Here is a 20,467-nt window from a genome sequence, read left to right as displayed (position 1 = left end):
AGCACGCCCTTGTGATGATGTTGCTACTTCTTTATAGAACATCCATTAGAAATTGGTTGAGTTGTGGCTACTGAACAGAAATTCAGCCATTTTCCTTTAGAAACACTGTATTTGAGGGCACCATTGTAGGGGAAGCTCCTGACTTATACTTACCTACTTAACTTATAACTAAAGTATGACCGTATAATAGATATTGTGTACAAATTATCACGAATACTCAGCACATAAGTGCCCTTTGTGGTTAAGAACAGCCTGATTATAGCATGGAGTTGTGGGTTCGAGACCCAGCTGATTATGAAAATTCTGTAACGTGTATCTTCGATGAATGCCAGAAATTAGGGATTTTCAACGCATTCACCTCTACGTATACAGTAGTTGTCCTAGTTTCGTATTGGTATTAAAATCTACATATATTTATATATAATAAAAACTTTATTAAGCCTTCTTTGTTTATTACTTCCATATTTTTTTCGCCTTAAATCAATCTTCAATTTTCATTGACTTTACTACTGAATCATTCAGGAAAGAAGTTCTTCATATGAAGCGCGCGATGCGAGGAATGAGTACTTTTAAATTTTCACGCATTGAATGTGGAGCTAAAATTTGAACTGTTAACTATATCGCCTTATTTTGAATAACAGCATCAAATTTGCGAGATGTTCCGGATAATGCATTTTTATGACATTTACTTTCAAGTGCGTGCTAGAACAGTAAAAATTTTATAAATAATAATACTTCTAATGATAATATTTTTATTGATTCATTCGCTTCATCGTTACGTGTCGATGTATAGCTATGGCTAGAAAATTCACGGCTTTTGAGGCGGAAACTTGATTTTCAAGCCTAATTTTTGAACTTGAGAAAGCGTGCAGCACACTGCGCCTAACGCTCGTTATTCTGCTACTTTTCAGTGCACAAAGAGAGTCTTTAATTATTTATTATATCTAGTTTTCAACATAGTTTTATTATGGTCACTTATTATCAATAATCAAGGTTACATGCTGTGAAAATTAATTAATTCTGGTGACGTACGAGATTATCACTCGGGTGTGACGATATATTTGTTAACTTATCCATCTTCGCAGTAAAAACTTGCATTTCCACTTTTAACTATTGAAAGAAAAAATATAACTCAGTACTCACTGCAGTGAGTGACAGAGAGCGCATTTTCTCGTCGACGAAAACGTGAAGTCACGGACGGACGGGCAGACAGACAGACGGACATGGCGAGCACAATAGTGCATTTTTTCCATAAATGAGAAAATGCGCTAAAAATGCCATGCAATATCAATATTTAATCTCCGACCTCTGACGGTTATTTGTTCGGTATAGTTGAACAATCCATGAGTTTATTTAATATTTAACCCTAAAGATTGTCTTCTCGCTGTGCAGGATGACTGCAGGTTTGCTGTTCTGTGCTTGGTGATCATAGATATTGAATGTATAAAATGTAAACATATTTTTCATGCATGTAAGTCGCTATATCAGCAAAAGGGAATCCCATGAAAACAAGGCACGTGAGGCTCTCATCACAAGCGTTATCTCTATTATAAAGCCTTGTATCTGAAGGGTTTGACTCGAACTTAGCACGGACCCTTTCGATCGGTAATTCTTCATTCTTTTGGCCACCCGTGAACTTTGTCATGCTCGGTGTTATTTTTTAGCGCATTTTCTCATTTATGGAAAAATGCACTATTGTGCTCGTCATGTCCGTCCGTCCGTCCGTGACTTCACGTTTTCGTCGATGAGAAAATGCGCTCTCTGTCACTCACTGCAGTGAGTACTGAGCTATATTTTTTATAATGTATCTGTAATACCGGATTAACATCTTCCTTGTCGGACGATAAGAAATAAATTTTTTAAGCGTACATACTGTGACCACACAATATGTCTCATTTTCTCGCATTACTTTAATGATTTTCTGCCCGCCTTGTCTGTGATAAATTTATCGTTTTCAACAAGCAAAGTTGAATCTAAATGTATAGTCATCAAACTTTCACAGTATTATAAAATGTTAATCCGCCATTTTATATGCAGATGATGCATCTTGCGCGCCATTCGGAAGCCTGGGTTAAATCCCCTCAAAGTATGGTTTGGAATTCACATGAAATTAATTTTTATAGCATTTTCTCATTTATGGAAAAAATATAACTCGGTACTCACCGTAGTGAGTGACAGAGAGCGTATTTTCTCGTCGACGAAGTCGTGGTCACGGACGGACGGACGGACAGACAGACAGACGGACAGACAGACGGACGGACATGACGAGCACAATAGCGCCTTTTTTCCATAAATGAGAAAATGCGCTAAAAAGGCGCTGTTGTGCTCGTCATGTCCGTCCGTCCGTCCGTCTGTCCGTCCGTGACTTCACATTTTCGTCGATTTTGAGAAAATGCGCTCTCTGTCACTCACTGCAGCGAGTACTGATCTAATTTTTTAAAAAGTGTTCGGTTTCAATCAATTCGCGCAGAACATAATGCCATGTTTTCCGTGACTTATCTGTGAGGCCAGCGTACGCCAACAACTGACCTTTATCTCTCGCGAACAGCCATCAATACTGATAAGAGATTATACGGCAATTCATTTTTATTTTTGACGTTCATATCATCCACAGTAGTGGTCATCCTGACATCGTTTCACCAGCAGTGTGCGTCTGGCAAACATATGCAATTTTTACTCAGAGATGTGCCTCTCTTTTGCGAATCCGAGTTTCGTTAATAAATGTGCAGTGATGGTTAAGATATTGGTGTCACTGTTTAAACAATGTATTGGTCAATACCACACATTTTGTGGTAGCTGCACAGAAATTTCAAAGTAGTGGCATGTTGCGAGAATAATTTCATGGCTTATAATGAATCGAGTATGACCGACAATTTGAGAAATTGAAGACCACGGCCAGTTTTTATTGATGAACGCTTATTAATCGTGAAATAATTTTTCCATTGTTTATTTCTAGCTTGGATGGATCTTTGCAACGTCTGAATCATTTATCAATTTATAATTTTACTCTCGTCACAATTGATAAACTATTCTGGGTTTTATTCCAATGCAACTTCTTGATTAATTTCAGATCAGCTTGGCTGTTTTGTACATTCTAGTTAGAAAACAAAGATCCATTAGCTGGGCTGTCAATTTCATGTATACGCTGCTGCGCTGACGTTCTGCAAAAAAATTCTTTTTATTTAACTTGGATACAAACTACATAATTTGATTTCACCTTGTCAATAATTTCCAAATTACTTTCAAGAAACTACAGAACTTGAGATACTTATCACCGTCCACAAGATCATGGGCCATTCTCTGCAAAAGGTATTGCGTTACGTACATATGTATTTATATGCAACACTAAAACTAAATAAAGTTAAAAAAAATGCAAACTAAATAATTAAAGCGGTCTTGATTATAGAACCACTAGACATTTGTCAGATGACACTAAAATCAATCACAAAACTTTTAATTGCTTTAGAAACTTTTTGAAAATTTGACTGCTTTGAATAATCCTATCTGGAACTTTAACGCGTGTGCTCCATTTAAATAGTGTTCTAAAATCGCACTATATTATAAATATAAATTGGTTGTCTTCAAAAGTATGATAGTGAATAGTGCGAATTCTCCAGAGATTTTTGTAATATATAAGTCTGTTTGAAAGTTTTCCATTTTCCTTTCACTTGGTGTAGATAGTTTGAAATGCAATAAAAAATTTCTAAATCAATCGATATATCAAAAAACATATTTCATAACCTTGATACTCAGCGCATCACGATTCACTCATAATGACGAACGAATGATCGATTAAATTATTAATTTCACACAATGAAAGCAGGATTATTGCTGGAACTCGATGCCGGTAAGTTTACTCGGCAACAATTAAGCTGACAGCAGAAGACTCAACATTGTATGAAATTCATTATTGGCAGCGGAGTTTTTCAATAATGAAATTCATTATTGCAGCGGAGTTTTTGTACAGCTCGCTGGCAGAAAAATCACGATCATTCTCCACGCTACCGTTGAAGAGACGATGAATGTGTTAGAATTAATTTTATTTCATTCACGTTTCTATTCATTTTTAATTCATTCACTTCCCATTGGCAATAGGCCCATCATGTGCCGGGCATTATCGACGAGAAATATTAGGTAATATATTATATTGTAATATAATATATTACAAGATTTAATAGTCCGCTTTTGACCCTGGAGCCACTGAGTTGCTACGTACACGGTATGTAGCGATCCTAAAAATTCACTTCAATAATGTAGGAGTGCGTGCTCATCATGACGTCATGTTTACCTTCATTTTCCACGTCGTGCATTTGAACCAAAAAAAACATCGTAGAGTCAGCGATAGCATGAAAGACGGTCGAGGGTCGAAGTCCGTCAGGCGGGAGACGGGAAGCGATTAGCTGTTGAAAATAATTTAAATTCCGTTCATAGAAGCAAATATTCTGGTCTTTTTCTGATTAGTTAGCTAAGAAATGATAACATTTATAATTAGTTATTATAATGATTAGTTAACAAATGATTTGTTCTGATAACAAATATACAAAAAGAAGTGTCGATTTTACGAATTTCATAGAACGTAGTCGTATATGGTCGGTATAAAATTTCCGGCAACGCTCGGGTTCCGTCAAATCTACTTCATAACGATTCCATGTGATAGGATTATATATATAATGTTAAACTATAATGTTAACTTGATCGCGTTAAATTTCTCAACCCTGTAACCAATAATACTGCATCAATAAGTTCTCTCATCTCCTATTTTCTTCATTTATCCCTGCAGAAGTTGCAGTTAAACAAATTTCTACTGGTATTGGTGCTGGTCGGCTTCGCTCTCATCACGACGTACAGCTTTCTGCTCCATGAGAATGTGTACGAATTTGATAGTTAAAATATTTGTCTTGATTACCTTTTGCGCTTGAGTTCAGCCACGTCGAAAGACCAGGGAACACAGCGTACTCCTAATATGACACATTGGCAGGTAATATGTAATGATAGATGCATTAAATTTTCATCACTGCACTAATTTTTTGCGCGTTGTGTAAGTTTGCTGCAACAATTAAATCTGATAGATATTGTGATGCTCTAACCAAAACTTATTTTGATAAGCATAAATTGATTTTGTTCTTACTTTAAACATGGCGATGTTACTGCACCATTGCTGATAGTTCAATAAATCACTCAACTTCTTCTTAACACTTAACTTCTTCTTAACAATCACTTACTTTCCTTGTTGCGTTGTTAAGGATTGTTAAAATACACAAGTTGTGTATTTTTCATTTATGTAATCAGAGAAAGTTTGGCTTGACTTTGGCCGAATCGCGGAAGCTAGTTTAGTCGTGTGTTTGCGGTCGATGTATAAGGTTTAGGTACGTCTTGTGCAAATGGGGAAAGTGAAACTGTGGATGTAAAGTCTTAAGTCATCCGCTATATTTACATGCGTGTAAATATTTAAGTAGCATTTTAATGGTGACATTTTTGTATTTCCGATCATTATTGCGATATACAGTAACTTGGCTTAGAAACTACCGCAGTAATTAATAGTTCGATTCATGAACAGCCTCCCCGATTACGTCGTTGGCGCTCCGAGTATGAACGCGTTCAAGAACAGACTAGATAAAGCTATGGAAAAATATATGTTCGGATTTGAAATGCCTGGCACCATATCGAATCCGGTTTAAGTCTAGTAGCTATTTCAAGTTATCTTCTGTCATGAAAAGATCCGATCAAATGACACGATTTTAGATCTATGAACAAGGCACGAAAAGGAAAAGAATCGGCGACAGGCAACATAAGGCCTACACGCGTACTTCAGCGCCGTCATCGCTATGTTGTGTTATGTCTCAACTCTCGTACTAGATCAGATACGTCATGAAGATGGCTTTGTTTTTATTTTTGTTGGAAAACGTTCCTTGCAGTGTCAATACTCAGTTGCCTTTTTAGATAATAAGCATCATATTCCCAATTGCCTTTTTTATTTCATTCATTTTCAAAGCGTTCTTGTGGAATCATCTCCCAATTTTCCATGTTGCATTAACCAAAACTTTATACATAAATTGAAGAGAGCAATTCCATCTGGTTCCTCGTCCTTGATGTGATAAAGTTCATACTTCTGAGGAATGTTATAAGCATTCTCATTATTTCAGAAACAATTTTTTTCTTCAGTTTCTGATAAACTCCACTACTTTTTATTCATGTCAATTTAAAACCATTTTACAAAAATTAATTATCCGTCCCAATTTATGGTAAGTTATTAAAATCCATATATTTGATGATAATTAAAACTTGGCTGTATTACAATGTTAGTACAGTAGAGTCATTTTGTTCCAGTTGAACTAAATTCCGCAAAGTTGAGGAAAAGACGTTATAAATCTCCAGCAATTTGTGAACAGAGAGTTTCGATTCTTCAATCGCTGACTTGATCAGTTTCTTGTGAAATTATGAACAATTTCCCTATGGTGCCTGCGATGTACTGCCAAATTTACGGCGAGAATTTTTAAATAAGTGGATGTCTTTATCTAGTCAGCTCTTGAACTCGTACAGAATCCTTACCGCGTTATAACTTCGAAGGTCAATTTAGCAAACAACTTTTAGCTTTCAAGCATCGTCATCTATGGTATTAAAATTGTATTCTTATTTTTATTTGGACGCTTCTATGCAGCAAGAAATCTTCTTATTGTTATTAACAGGTTAGCTAAAATTAATCCGATCAATCACATATCTTTTTTTTACAAACGGTACAAATTTCTTCTTTTTTTACTTTCCAACGCTAAGCGAGATGGCTAAACTGCCTTTCGCTGTTGCAGACATTTATTGGCTAGTTACGTATTTTTAATCACATTTTTTTTTATTTTAATGTAATTTTTAGTTTTCACCTTATTACCATTAGATTATCCAGTAAAGAATCTTTGCGTTCACTGCATTACCTCATTTTGTAAAACATTAAAGAAGATTATCGTCCGATTTTGATTTCAACTCAAACTCAACACACGCAATACATTTCGCAATATATTCATATTTCTACGTTGTGCATTCATATTTCTGTCTATATATATATCAAACTTTATAACCTTATATTTAGCAAATTCTGTACGTTTAATACAGTTTAAATTGTTTATTAAATGCGTTAAATATATTTATTATATAATATATAGTCTGAAAATTTTATTAATAATATAATATAATATTAATTTAATTATTATTACATTATTAATTTATTTCAATTTTTTTATCAACACAGCACCACGGAGGCGTCGCCGAGCTCGCCCGTCCAGCACATCATGTTCCTGAAGACACACAAATGCGCTTCGTCATCAGTGCAGGTGATACTTAACTAAACTGCTTCACTGCCGGTCTACTATATCAAGTTATCAACTACTGAGTGCAGCGGCAATTTAACTATGGGGGAACATAGCGATAAATAGTAATAATAATGATAATAATAATAAGCAATAATAATAATAACAATAATAATAATAATAAGCAATAATAAGAATAATGAAAATAATAAAAATAATATAGTTTGTGTGCACCCTCTGCATATTAAAATTACAGCCCGCATAGGTAATTCAACTATTTACTTGAGGTAATAAATAACCGTGTAACAATATAGTTATTGAATAATGTGCATAATGCCTAAATAATCTCACTGATTCTATTCAAAATAGTTAATGAATGTTGTCTTCATGCAGAACATGTTTCTTCGGTACGCTTACAACCACAACCTCACACTTGCTCTTCCCGCATCACTAAACTACTTAGGAAATCCTTTACTATTTCAGGTAAGTCTTTAACTTACGCAGACAAAACTGTATAACTAACTTTTCTGCATTAAAAAAGCTTGAGCATATATTCTTTGCGATTTTTGTCTTCAGAATACCTCCTCATCCATTAACTTATTTGGCCTTAAATGCATTCAACTTCACAATTTTCGTTAGCATTCAACTCACATATAGAATTCAACTCGCATTTAGATTCATTTTGATATTATTTATTAAGCTTCACCAGTTCTATCGCGTATAGCCTACAGTATCCATCAAACACTCAACACTTATACCATAAAACACTCAACACTTATACCATAAAACACTCAACACTTATACCATTAAACACTCAACACTTATACCATCAAACACTCAACACTCATACCATCAAACACTCAACACTTATACCATCAAACACTTATACATCAAACACCTATACCATATAACACTTATACCATCAAACACTCAACACTTATTTTCGTATAACACAAACGTCCTCTCTTCCTCAGTCCGGCTTCATCCCCAAACCCCTGTTGCCGAGCAAAGGTGTGGTGGACATTTTTGCGGTGCACTCGCGCCTCAACCTTCCAGAGCACAGAAAAGTTCTGCATCCAGACTCGGTGTTCATCACAGTCGTCCGGGATCCCGTGAATCTCTTCGAAAGTTTATACAATTATTTCTACCTTAAATACTACTATGACTTGACTCTCGCCCAGTACATGGAATTGCCATTTGGAGTGAGTCATCAGAGTTCATCTTGCAATGTTACAGTAGAACAATATTTGTTTCGATGAATAACATGAGTGAAAAAGGCGAATTTTTTTCGGTGGAAGGAATTTGTGTTTTTAGGAAATTAAAACGTGGTGATATATTCCTCATTCATTTCGCCAGGGTAAGATGTTTCTAATAATTTCTTTCGCCCACGGGAATTCTCAACTTTTTCTCCTTTATTAAATAACCTATATGCTGACGACAACCTTTTTCTTGTTTGCTAACTTGAAATACTATATAAGATTATTTGTTAAGGGGCTGAGTAAATGCATCCTACAATATTTTTCAGAGTCAATTCGACATGTACAGAGCAGCAGAAAAGTTCGGCCCCGATATGATGTTGTTCGACTTGGGCTACACAGTGAAAGCCAATACAACTGACCGTGAGTTTACAGAGATCATCAATGAAGTGGACAAAATTTTCGATCTTGTTATGATTGCGGAGAGGATCGACGAAAGTCTCATTCTCATGAAAAAATTACTCAATTGGGAATATGAAGATATAGTATTTTATAATAAGAATGCGAGACGTCGCAGTTACAAACAGAAACTCACGCAAAAGTTACGAGAAAAGATACGTAAACTGAACAAGGGAGACCAGTTGTTATACGATCATTTCCTACTTCGGCACGAAGAAGCCGTCCGCAACTACGGAACAGAAAAGATGGCAGAGGAGGTGGAGCTGCTCCGGGTAGCGCGGGACGATATATTCGGACAATGCAAAATGAAGAAATTCGAAGGTCGTCCACCGAATAAAATTTTCCAAGAATATTCTATATTAGTCGAAACTTTTACGATTGAGGATTTGACGGATGAAAACTGCTTAATGCTTTCCCTCCCAGAATTACAGTTGTTAGATTTCGTTCGAGCGTATCAAACTAAAATGTTGAAAAATACGTGATTAGAGACTAGAATGCCTTTGTTTCAGTGTTTAATTTACGTGTCATATACCTCAGTATTGTAAACGGATCGCACTGCTTTAGGTCACTTTAATGGCTGTATGACTTTAATACAAATCTTGAACACCCCTTAGCCTTATATATCCGAATTAAAGCTGGTATACACTGCGATATGTGTGATTAAAGAATGTTTATGTATCTGGATGTATGTGAATATATTATAAATAATATGAAAGTCGAAGGGTGTTTTAAGGTAAAATAACAATATTCTCCGAACTATACTCATAGTAAATATATGTATATAGTTACACTCATCGCTGCTACGGATAGACAATCCCTGCAATTAGAGGATCTTCTTCTCCCAAACTCTGTTAATAATATTAAAACTATGTTGTTTATTGAAAGACCCGTTTCAATCATTATTTAGCCTAGGACCCTCGTTAAAATCCCGTTTACAAATTCAACGGTAACTTGAAGAGTTTTTTTGCCAATAGGTATATTTACGAATGTAAAAATATTAATAATATATAATCAGATTTTATACTTCATTTTTTTCTAGTTCTCACTATTTCACGATGAAAAACAAAATCGTATTCTAATTAAAATCCCTAATAACTAAGTATCGTGAATTCCCGTCGGACCTACCTCGATATGTTTCAGCGATGATTCAAAAACGCAAAAATTCAACAAACATACATTTGTGGTATGTTTTGTGGCTAAGCCACATTTGTGGCTTATTCTATTCGAAATTTTGACAGCATTTTTAGCATTCTGGGAGATATTTAATAACAAAGATGTTAGATAATCGTAGAATGGTCATTTATAGATCGATAGTTTGTTAGCGCATTTTCTCATTTATGGAAATAAAGGCGCTGTTGTGCTCGTCATGTCCATCCGTCCGTCTGTCTGTTCGTCTGCCCGTCTGTCTGCCTGTCCGTCCGTGACTTCACGTTTTCGTCGACGAGAAAATGCGCTCTCTGTCACTCGTTGCAGTGAGTACTGAGTTATATTTATTTCTAAGTTGCTTCGAGGCATCGTTTGCATCTCAAGCGTAAATGAGAAGGCACCATATTATAAACTGTTTGATCTTCGTTCTAGATGGCTGTCTTTGGATCTGAAGTTATAAATTGTTTGTTTTTATCGTTAGATTGATATGATTTATCCATCGGGTCACTATAATAAATGTTTAAACTCACGAGAAAACTTGCGGCAAAACTTTTATTTAACCCTCCACGTCGGACCCAGACTAACTTTTCGATAGCATTACCTGTTGTCGAACCTCCGAAGTTTTCATGACCTAACTACTTATGAAATTCAATTTTAATTTTGAAGATAATTACTATATTTTTGCATTTTTGCGACATAAAACTGACTGGCGAGTGGCGATTTACAAACCCCAATATTCCTTGCTATTCGGCGTGGACAACTTTCCTTATTTCCTGTAATCTGAATGTGAAGATTATAACTAACTTTTGCTTCTAGTAAATCTAGCACACCAAGTCAGATTCTTCTTGTGTCTAGACCGTCAACGAAGGCACTTCTTCATTTGTCATCGTCTACTGCGTGTGCAAGATGGAGTAAAACATTCAGCACGAGTCGAGACTGAGGTGGTGGCCTTGAGGTGTGAGAGGATCCGTAGGCGAAGCCAACAGCTTAATTGTCTTCTTACGGGGTTGTCTACTACAACAGCTTAGAATAGAATAGAATGGAAGTGTCGGCGTTGAAGAAATAGGCCCATGGCCTGTTGCCGATTCTTGAACTTTTCGTGACTTGATTCACAAGGGATCCGGCCTTTGGAACCCGATCTTTCCATAGCTGACGATTGATTGAGATAGCTGCTGGACTTATTGCCNATCGCCTTGAAATTCGGAATATAAGTGCTTGCTATAAATGCGTTGGTTAACGAATCGTCAAAATTGAAGGAAAATCCAATATATCCAATTAAGTCCAGAATACCTGACTAATGACTCGATAATTTATAAGAAACGCATGGTGTTGGCACATTCGGTACGTTACAACTTGTAACTAATGTGTTACTGCTGGTTCCGAGATTAATTTCCCTACCTTGGACGAGTCTCCAGAGCTCCCTCAGCTCTAAAAGAAGAAGAAGAGATTAATTTCCCTACCAGTGATGAAATTCTGAGACACAAACTACATGAGCACTGGGCCAAAACATGGAAGGCCTCTGTTGCTCACTCCCAGAAGGGAATTTTTCTGAACAACATCATGGAGGAACCTAGACTGCGTCCTTGGCTCTGCACCTCTGCTTGAAGTCTCGAAGACTGGACTCTGGAGTGCGCTGCTGCCCGACTAAGAATCTGTCTCTTATACACATCTAGATGTGTATAAGAGACAGTACTACAACAGCTTGTCTTCTCACGGGGTTGTCTACTGCAACAGCTTGTCTTCTTACGGGGTTGTCTACTACAACAGCTTGTCTTCTTACGGGGTTGTCTACTACAACAGCTTGTCTTCTTACGGGGTTGTCTACTACAACAGCTTGTCATCTTACGGGGTTGTCTGCTACAACAGCTTGTCTTCTTACGGGGTTGTCTACTACAACAGCTTGTCTCTTAACGTTGGCGCTCTTGGTAAGAGCGCAAGAGAGGATCGGATGCTGCAGGTTGGTTGTCCTGTCACTAAGTCTGAGTCGGAGTCTCTCGACAGCACTCAACTCGACAGCACTCGACTCGACAGCACGCGACTCGACAGCACTCGACTCGATAGCACTCGACTCGACAGCACTCGACTCGACAGCACTCGACTCGACAGCACTCGACTCGACAGCACTCGACTCGACAGCACTCGACTCGACAGCACTCGACTCGACAGCGCTCGACTCGACAGCACTCGACTCGACAGCACTCGACTCGACGGAATTTGACTCGACAGCACTCGACTCGACAGCACTCGACTTGACAGCGCTCGACTCGACAGCATTTGACTCGAGTCGAGTGCTGCCTGATACTCCGTGTTGAATCTTGGATCGCTATGCAGGATCTACCCGATTTCTGTTCGCTATCGCGGTGTTCGCAACCAAATGAACTTCCTGCTTGATCAGATTCAATTAGATCTCAATGAAATATCAAGTAAATCATCAAGTATAAACAACCGATCTATATTAATTATTTCTTTTATTCGCTTCAGTTTCTGAATAACTCCGAAATTTGACCATTTTTCACATCATCATATTGGCCCTTTTTGCCACCGTGAAAATCTATTCTAACTCCTCAGAAGAGCTCGCTGGTGGTTTACTGTTTGCGGAAGCGCATGGGATACCAAATATCGAGTTTGCAAAGAAATATTGGGAGACTAAAATATCTAACTTGAAAGCAAACTTGCAACCCCAAAAGTGATAACTTACGATATCTCACATTTCGGCTAACGTTCTGCATTTACATGCTCTTCTATGCCCTTGCCGCTTTTACGTTATTCGTCTTCTCATTTCTACTTGGATTTTGACCTAAATTGATTAACTCCTTTCAATTATTTTATTGGAAGCTTCGTTCATGCATATTTCATCATTTTCTTCGTACACCGAAGTGTAGCGGAGACACAATCAATTAAATGTATGGTCTCAGCATATTATCGCTCCCATGATGGTGTAATATTCATTATTGATACTGTGATACGAGAATGATTTTGATATTTTATTAAAAAAACATGTGAAACAAACAGCATCATTTATTTTCGAAATTGCAACTTGTGCAATTGTTCAATCAAGTCGCTTTCTGAAACCGCGGAAGACGGAAAGGGCGGACATATTCCGGCATAATAGATTGACGCTTGCCTGAGGTTTGTTGAGATAAATTCATCAGTTCTATTATTATTTATTTACCTTAAAATTCGTCTATTTGAACTTATTGCTTTAAAATATCTTTATCAAACTTGGGCCCTTTGAAATTGTATAATATTGTCGACTGCAATATAATATATACTTGTATAACAATTCAGGACCTAGCAGATAAGCAGATCTCTCATCTCGGAAATATTTATCTCGGTTGCCGTTATCTCTCGGCATTTCCATACTTAATTTCCTGTTGCATTGCAGTCATTAAGATCCTAATAAAATAAATAATGATGGAATACTAGGTAAAACTGAGAATTATTTTAGTTTGGTCTGTTTTTTATGAGCTTCGATTTGTTTTCAAAGTTTGGAACCACTCCTCAAAATAATTCATTCTCAGTCTATTGGATTGACATAGTAGTACAAGAACCTAAGAAGAGCACCATCCTCCAGAACCCAGATTGTCATGGTCCAGACTCCAGATCATACATACAGTGCCACTGCCAGCTGCCAGGTAGGTACCTATGAGGCTATGATACTAATTACCTGAACCTGGTAGTTTCTACAATAACACATTTTGAACAAATAGAACAATAATGTATCATTGATAGTTTACAAAGAAATTTTAGGGTGACTAAAATTTCTATTTTTTGATAACTTGAACAGTTGAACTCAATGTTAGATTATAGTCATTATACATTTATACTGGAGCCTGAAGTCCTCCTCTTTTATTGTAGATGATGTAGATGTAGAATAAATGACATTTTCTGTGTTTTTTACTTGTTTATGCTTTATTGATATGATCACACTTGACACTTCACACCATATACATTCATATGCATTACCGTATTATTGTCATTGATGTGATATTACCCGGAATCCGGATTACCGTATCTGTAAACATATAATTGAGCATTTACAACAACCTTGTCCACTGCAAGCTTTGAAGCTTCATATCAGCAGCCACATAGCATTTCTTCTGTATCTGTAAGCTTACAGGACAGCTTGTAATTTCACACCATTTTAATTGGGTTACCTAAGTGAATTCACTATAAAAAATCTTAAGAAACATACCTGAAACAGAAAGGAATGTTTTAGAAATAACCATCATATGTTTTGGAAAAATAAATCATAGTTTAGGTTCATTACTTTTCATTCTATGATGCCCAGTGCACAATTCTATATACATTTGAGTCTATGACATTCTGTGCACAACCTCTATTTTTAGGGCTGCTACTAGATCTTTCCCCGTCATTTCTGGAACCGCGAGATTTCCGCCAGATGAATTACCTCCTATCTAATTTTTAACTAAAGTGCACGATCGCGCCGCAAGATTCCAAATGTATTAAAAATTTGCCATGTTGGAACCACAAGATTTCAGGAACAAGTAGGAAAATTCCAATCTTGCTCCAAAGTCCTCTTCCTTTGTAGATGATGTATATGTAGAATAAACAACATTTTCTGTGATCTGTACTTGTATTTCCTGTATTGATATGATATTACCGTATCCATACATTACCATATTATTGATGTGATATTACCGTACCTATCCATGGACATGCCATTAAGCATTGACAATGACCTTGTCCACGGCAAGCTTCACATCAGCAGCCATATAGTATTTCCTATGTATCTGTAAGCTTACAGGATGGCTTGTAATTTTGCACCATTTTAATTGTGTCAATTGAATTCACTATAACAAAAAAAAATTACAAAAACAAATCTACCTGAAAGGCTGAAACACAAAGGAATATATTAGTGACAAACTAACAATATATTTTATAAAAGCTAACTTTTCAGTTAGCTGTGCCCATCACTGTCAATGTTTTATCCCTTATGTTAATATTTTTATTTATTCCTACAGATTCTTATTCTTTTTATTCCTATAGATTTCAAGAGACGTCTGAGCTGCTAATGTAAGCTTGGGCCCCAGCAAAAACAAGGCATTCAACCATGTGTGTGGACAGGGATATGAACTTCAGTGGTCATCACTCCTCTTAGCAATGGAGATCATTCAACAACTTACGCAGGTTGTAAGCTGAAAGGTTAATTTGATCATGCTGTCTAATTGGCTATTTTAATGAAAAATTTTCACAATCACATACTCAGGTTGCAAGCTGAAAATGTATGTTGCTAATGCCATCTAAATAAAAAAGGAATTAAAATTTCTAGGTATCAAATGAGCCTAACAATTCTGGCTGTAAAATTGAATTGTTTATGAGATTACCATCTTATATCCTGACTGTTTCAGATTATTCCCTTAGAAAATAAAAACTTGGGTAAACAGATTACTTTTCTATAAATTTTCAATTTCAGAAGATAGAATAATATTGTTGATTTTCAAAAGATAAAACAATGCTCAATTAGTGTGATATCAATTAAACATGCCAAAATGGTATATTGCCTTAACATTTCAGTATTATAATATTTTTACGTATTGTCATGCCTAATATTTCATTTTTGTCACCCAAATGAAAATGTTATTCATTTTAATGATAGCTTAGAATTTGCATTGTTATTCCTTTCACTAGTTTAACTTCCCAAGTTACTTGGTTTATTTTCCATCTGAAAACCTGTTTAAGATTAGAAAATCATTCATGAATTGATGAAACTTCATTTATGCCATTGCTCACTCTATGTACCTGATAAAGTAGCTTGATAGACATAAGTTTTTTTTATATATTATTCTGCTATTACATTATCTGATGACAAGCTTACATGATGTTATGTACATCAATATCCATTGATATGGTACATGATTGTTACAGTATTTATTGGTTGTCAACATTTAATTTGAATCTCGTTGAATAGCATTCGCAAAATTAATTTTTCAGTGCATCTCCAAATCATTCACTTTCCCAAATAATTAGTAGGTACCTTTCATTTCAGTGCGTAGATCTGGTGATTGTAGAATTAAAGCCATAAGTTTCAAAAAGGTCAGCCATATTGTCAAGGATAGGTGCACTATTGTGTGATGTACGGTTTCTGGTTTTTGTATGACAACGTGAGAAAATGTAGACTCTCACATACCTAGGTCTCTTAATTCAATGCTCTAGATTTTTGTACGAGAAATAGGATTTATGATCATTATTTATACGGTTAGTTGTACTCAAGGGTTAATGAAGCACATGACGGTACTTTTGAAGTTTTTGTACATCGATACATGTTGTTAGCATCTTCTTGCAGTCATTGATAAGCAATTATTTAGTTGTTTTATACTGTGGTTGCTCTTCCCTCTGATGATAATTTTTGAGTGCTTTCTATTTTACAATAATTTTGAGAAATTCAAGCATCTTAGGATATCTACTGCTGTACTCTATCATCTTGCAAAATTTTATTAGGATATTGGCTGCAGGCTGTGTATTGAATTTTATGCGCACTATAAGTGAATGATTGTAATTTTGATTCTGCCTTGATTTGGTTGTCTCCTGTCACTCTCAATATAATATAAAAAATGACATTAGATTGGCAGCAGTATGAACTACTCTGTACTTTAGGTGAGGGCCGGTATGGCATTGTAACTAGAGCTCGTCACAAAAAGCTTGGCTCATTCGTTGCACTCAAGACGATCATAGGTCTAGAATTATTTAAAAATAAAGATCTTCCGTTGGTCTCTTCAAAAGTTCAAACTGTTGACAACACAAAACATTCCTTAGAGAATTCATTGCGTCATGAGGCCAGGGTGTTGGCGGCTCTCAGTCATCCTTGTGTCGTGTCTCTCGTTGAGGTTTGCATTGGTCAAGATGGCAGGCTGGCTTTGGCTCTTGAAGATCTGGGAGGAACATCGCTCTCCAGTTTGGTACAATCGCGTTCGGGAGTTGGGTTATGTGAGTGTTTGGTAGGTTGCGTTGCACTGCATATGACCAGAGCTTTGGAGTATCTTCATTCTCGAAAGTTTCTTCATAGGGACGTGAAGCCTGAGAATATTATGGTGGAGAAAACGAATCACTGCTTTCCACACGCGAAACTAATTGATCTTGGGCTTTCAATAAAGTACGAAGCCGATAATCCACCTAATTCTTCTGTAACTCGCGCTGGTACGGTAGCATTTATGGCACCAGAGCTCATGAGCCCCAATGTATTTTACGGACCTAAGGTCGATGTCTTTGGGCTAGGAGCGTCTCTGTACTTCAGCCTTACGGCAGAAGAGCCTTTTGTTGCCTACGACACACCTTCTGGGTTTCGCACCAGCACCTGCGTGTTCGGACTGCAAGTTCAACATGATGAAAACCTGAATAGAATGTCGATGGAAGTTTCTGAAGTTATCAAAGGTGTATTAGAGGTGCAGCCTCATCAGCGTTGGAGTACTAATGCGATCATGAAAAGTCATTGGCTACGCCATATTGCAGTAAGCCGAACGTCCGCTCGCCACGTTAGTACATGCCTAGAACCGCTCAATGATTGGCTTCTTCTTAACCAATCTTTTCCTGTCGCAGCCTCGTACTGCCAGACAACGCCGTGTCGCATCCGAAATATTAGCGAACAGTCGACAGCTTCAGAGGAGGAATCTTTATCTTCCTCTTTGTCGTCTGTCCAATTGTCACCAAGTTCAGAATCCGAAGAAATTTCCCCAAATTGTAATTTTGTTCCGCCGGCTCCTCCGCCACAAAACGAGCTAGATAATAAAAAGAATTCTAAATTCGACGATTTTCAATGTTTATCTGATTTGTCAGACAAATTCTTGCCTCCATGCAATCGCGAAGGATATTTGGCCGAAAGTGTGGATTGTCTAATGCTAAGTAGTGAACCTGAATGTCGAATAGTGGGACGCAAGGACGTAGTATGTCGTTCGTTATCGTCGTCAGAGTGTGCTTGTTTTGGTCTTGATTTAGATTTCGATGAGGAAACTCTCGAAGAATTAGCCAGGCTTCTAGGGGATGAGTGCGTGTGTGTGAAGACCACAATTCAGACTCGGCCGTGGGGTGAAGTCGCTGGAATGTACAACTTGTTGAGGCTGAGAAAAATTTCACTTTTTGGTGGACAGAATCCAGCCAAGGCTTGTGGACCTGACAAAAGTGCTCTTATGCGCAGAAACTCTTTGTGACATAATATTAGCTTCGTTTTTGTATTCCAAATAATAGATAGTAGTTTTCACAGGCTGTTCGATTTCAATTCAAGTCTTCTCGCCTGAAAATCGTGTATAGGTTGTTCAGAATGGTAAGGTAAAGGCTATACAATCACGAGTTTTTATAAAGGCCAGATTCTACGTGGTGCTCTCCATTGTGTTTAATATTAGATAAATAAGTGCATGCAGCGCTAAACAAGTTTCTGCTTGAGACGCTCATTTTACATCAAGACCCTCTTTGCTTGCTTCGTATTTTAGCAAAATAAAACTACGAGGAAAATGTATGTTTTGAAGAGAGCGGTAGGATTTTTTACTCTAGTTGTCCATTTTTGAGGTCATACGCATGTATGTGTATTTCTTGTATTTAAATTCGGATCTATATATATTAATGATTTTAAATTTCATCGGTGACATGTGAGCGAGGTTCTGATGCTAACTCATCCAGTGAGCTTCTCTAGATGATTTGATGAGAAAATGTTTCACATTCAATTTTCTTTACAAAATGACTTTTCTTGATGAAATGTAATTTTTTAGCTGTACAATGGTGACATTTTTTGCATGGTTAATAATATTTGTTATAACTTTTCATTTTTTTCACGGCACGAGCAGCACACACAATGTTCTCTCGACGGTCGTATGTTTAAATAGGGTATAGTGTCCAGCCTGGGGCCATACTTTCACAGCCCACGGCACGCTTGTGAGTCGCCTTCAAATCATCCTTCATTGTCGGGTATTGAACCTGGGCCTCGTATATTAAGTTGTGTATTTACAGTGGGGGGAAATAAATATTCGTACACTTGAAAAATCGTATTTTAAATGTATGTAAGTACACAAACTGAACAGGAGAAGTGATTTATATTATGTATAGAGGCGCATTGTATTCAAAAATAGCATCAATAGAAATTAAATCTCAATGCAACAAAAATTAATGCAACATGTTAACTTCTTCGTAATACTATGCGTCTCTATACATAATTTAAATCACTTTTCCTGTTAAGTTTGTGTACTTACATACATTAAAATACGATTTTTCAAGTGTACGAATATTTATTTCCCCCCACTGTATATCGCTGTCACGCGAAAACAACTCCATAATTTTATTGCCCCAAATGTAATTTTTTTTTGTGCTCTTGCTGCGTCTAAGAGCGCAATATTTTTTGTATCCGAATTGTTATAACTCAACATTTATTTGCTATTGTTATGATTTCATGTACATTCTCTCAATCTAAGTCATGGCCCAAGTTTTCAATGATTTTCACCGTCCGACAATTCTTTGAATTTTAAATTTTGTACTTTTTTACGATCGTAGATTAGGTATTTCTTTCCATATAATTCGTAATTATATGCTTCTCTCAACAAGCTTCTTTTCATATTTGATGCCATATCATCTTTGGCCTTTTGTAGAGATGGGACACAAATAGGCCCATTGATTGTCAATGAACTATTTCGTAATTAGCGTCACGACGGGAGTTAATTTAAATTTTTTTCTTGCTTCAGGTACCGGTAGTATGTAATGGTGAGATGTTCGTTACAAAAGCCTCACCGATAACCGATATGCCATTGACTTAATTAACAATTTGTTTTATATCTTGGATTCTTGGCTCTGTTCTTTAGCTAGTCTTCTGAATCTTGTTTATCGACCATCACCTTTACGCTGTTTATTCTCTGCTTCCACGTCGTAAAACTTCGGCGAAAATGTTTGAGACGACAGGATATGCCTCGATTGTAGACTTTGTAACCGAGCATTAAGTTACAAGCCTAATTGGTTCTTTATTAATACCATTACCAAATAACTTGTACATAAATCTTAATTTACTACTTAACCTTTAACTTTTACTTGTGAGATAAATTTTGCCGCTAATAAATCGCTGATCGCTGTAATAAGTTTCAAAGCGTTTAATACCTTATATTCACCGTATCTCTGTCACCGGCATTGCGAATCTTGCAATTAAAAGAATGCACTTGTAACTTGGTTACTATAATTTAACCTGTAGTTAACCAGCGAGCTGCTGGATATCTACACGATCGCTTACTGCACATTAAATGATCCTTTATTACTTATTGTAATAGACGTGTATACAAGAATTTAACTTGACAATGACGGCTATTGCAAACTTGAAGTGTACATAGTTAAACGGAACTGAAGGATCATGAAAAAATCCCGAGGAATTTATTTTATTGTCTC

The 20,467-nt window shown here is 36.6% G+C and overlaps 2 protein-coding genes across 2 annotated transcripts; both read left to right on the top strand.

Annotated features, from left to right (window-relative positions):
* Positions 1-3,087: 3,087 nt before the first annotated feature.
* LOC108671381 (galactosylceramide sulfotransferase) lies at positions 3,088-9,626 on the top strand. The gene is made up of 6 exons (XM_018158926.2): positions 3,088-3,309; positions 4,781-4,869; positions 7,238-7,319; positions 7,689-7,778; positions 8,270-8,497; positions 8,821-9,626. Exons 1-6 carry the CDS (start codon positions 3,289-3,291, stop codon positions 9,430-9,432), a joined length of 1,122 nt encoding a protein of 373 aa, XP_018014415.1. The 5' UTR covers positions 3,088-3,288; the 3' UTR covers positions 9,433-9,626.
* Positions 9,627-13,326: 3,700 nt separating this feature from the next.
* Positions 13,327-19,075, top strand: LOC108671628 (serine/threonine-protein kinase chk-2). The gene is made up of 2 exons (XM_018159199.2): positions 13,327-13,731; positions 15,107-19,075. The coding sequence occupies exon 2, from the start codon at positions 16,672-16,674 to the stop codon at positions 18,259-18,261; it is 1,590 nt and encodes a 529-aa protein (XP_018014688.1). The 5' UTR covers positions 13,327-13,731; positions 15,107-16,671; the 3' UTR covers positions 18,262-19,075.
* The last annotated feature ends 1,392 nt before the right edge of the window (positions 19,076-20,467 follow it).

Source organism: Hyalella azteca, unplaced genomic scaffold, assembly GCF_000764305.2.
Source record: "Hyalella azteca isolate HAZT.00-mixed unplaced genomic scaffold, Hazt_2.0.2 contig10672, whole genome shotgun sequence".
NCBI classification, from domain to species: Eukaryota; Metazoa; Arthropoda; class Malacostraca; order Amphipoda; family Hyalellidae; genus Hyalella; species Hyalella azteca.
Note: the sequence above shows the minus strand (reverse complement) of the source record. Positions and strands in the feature narration are given on the sequence as shown.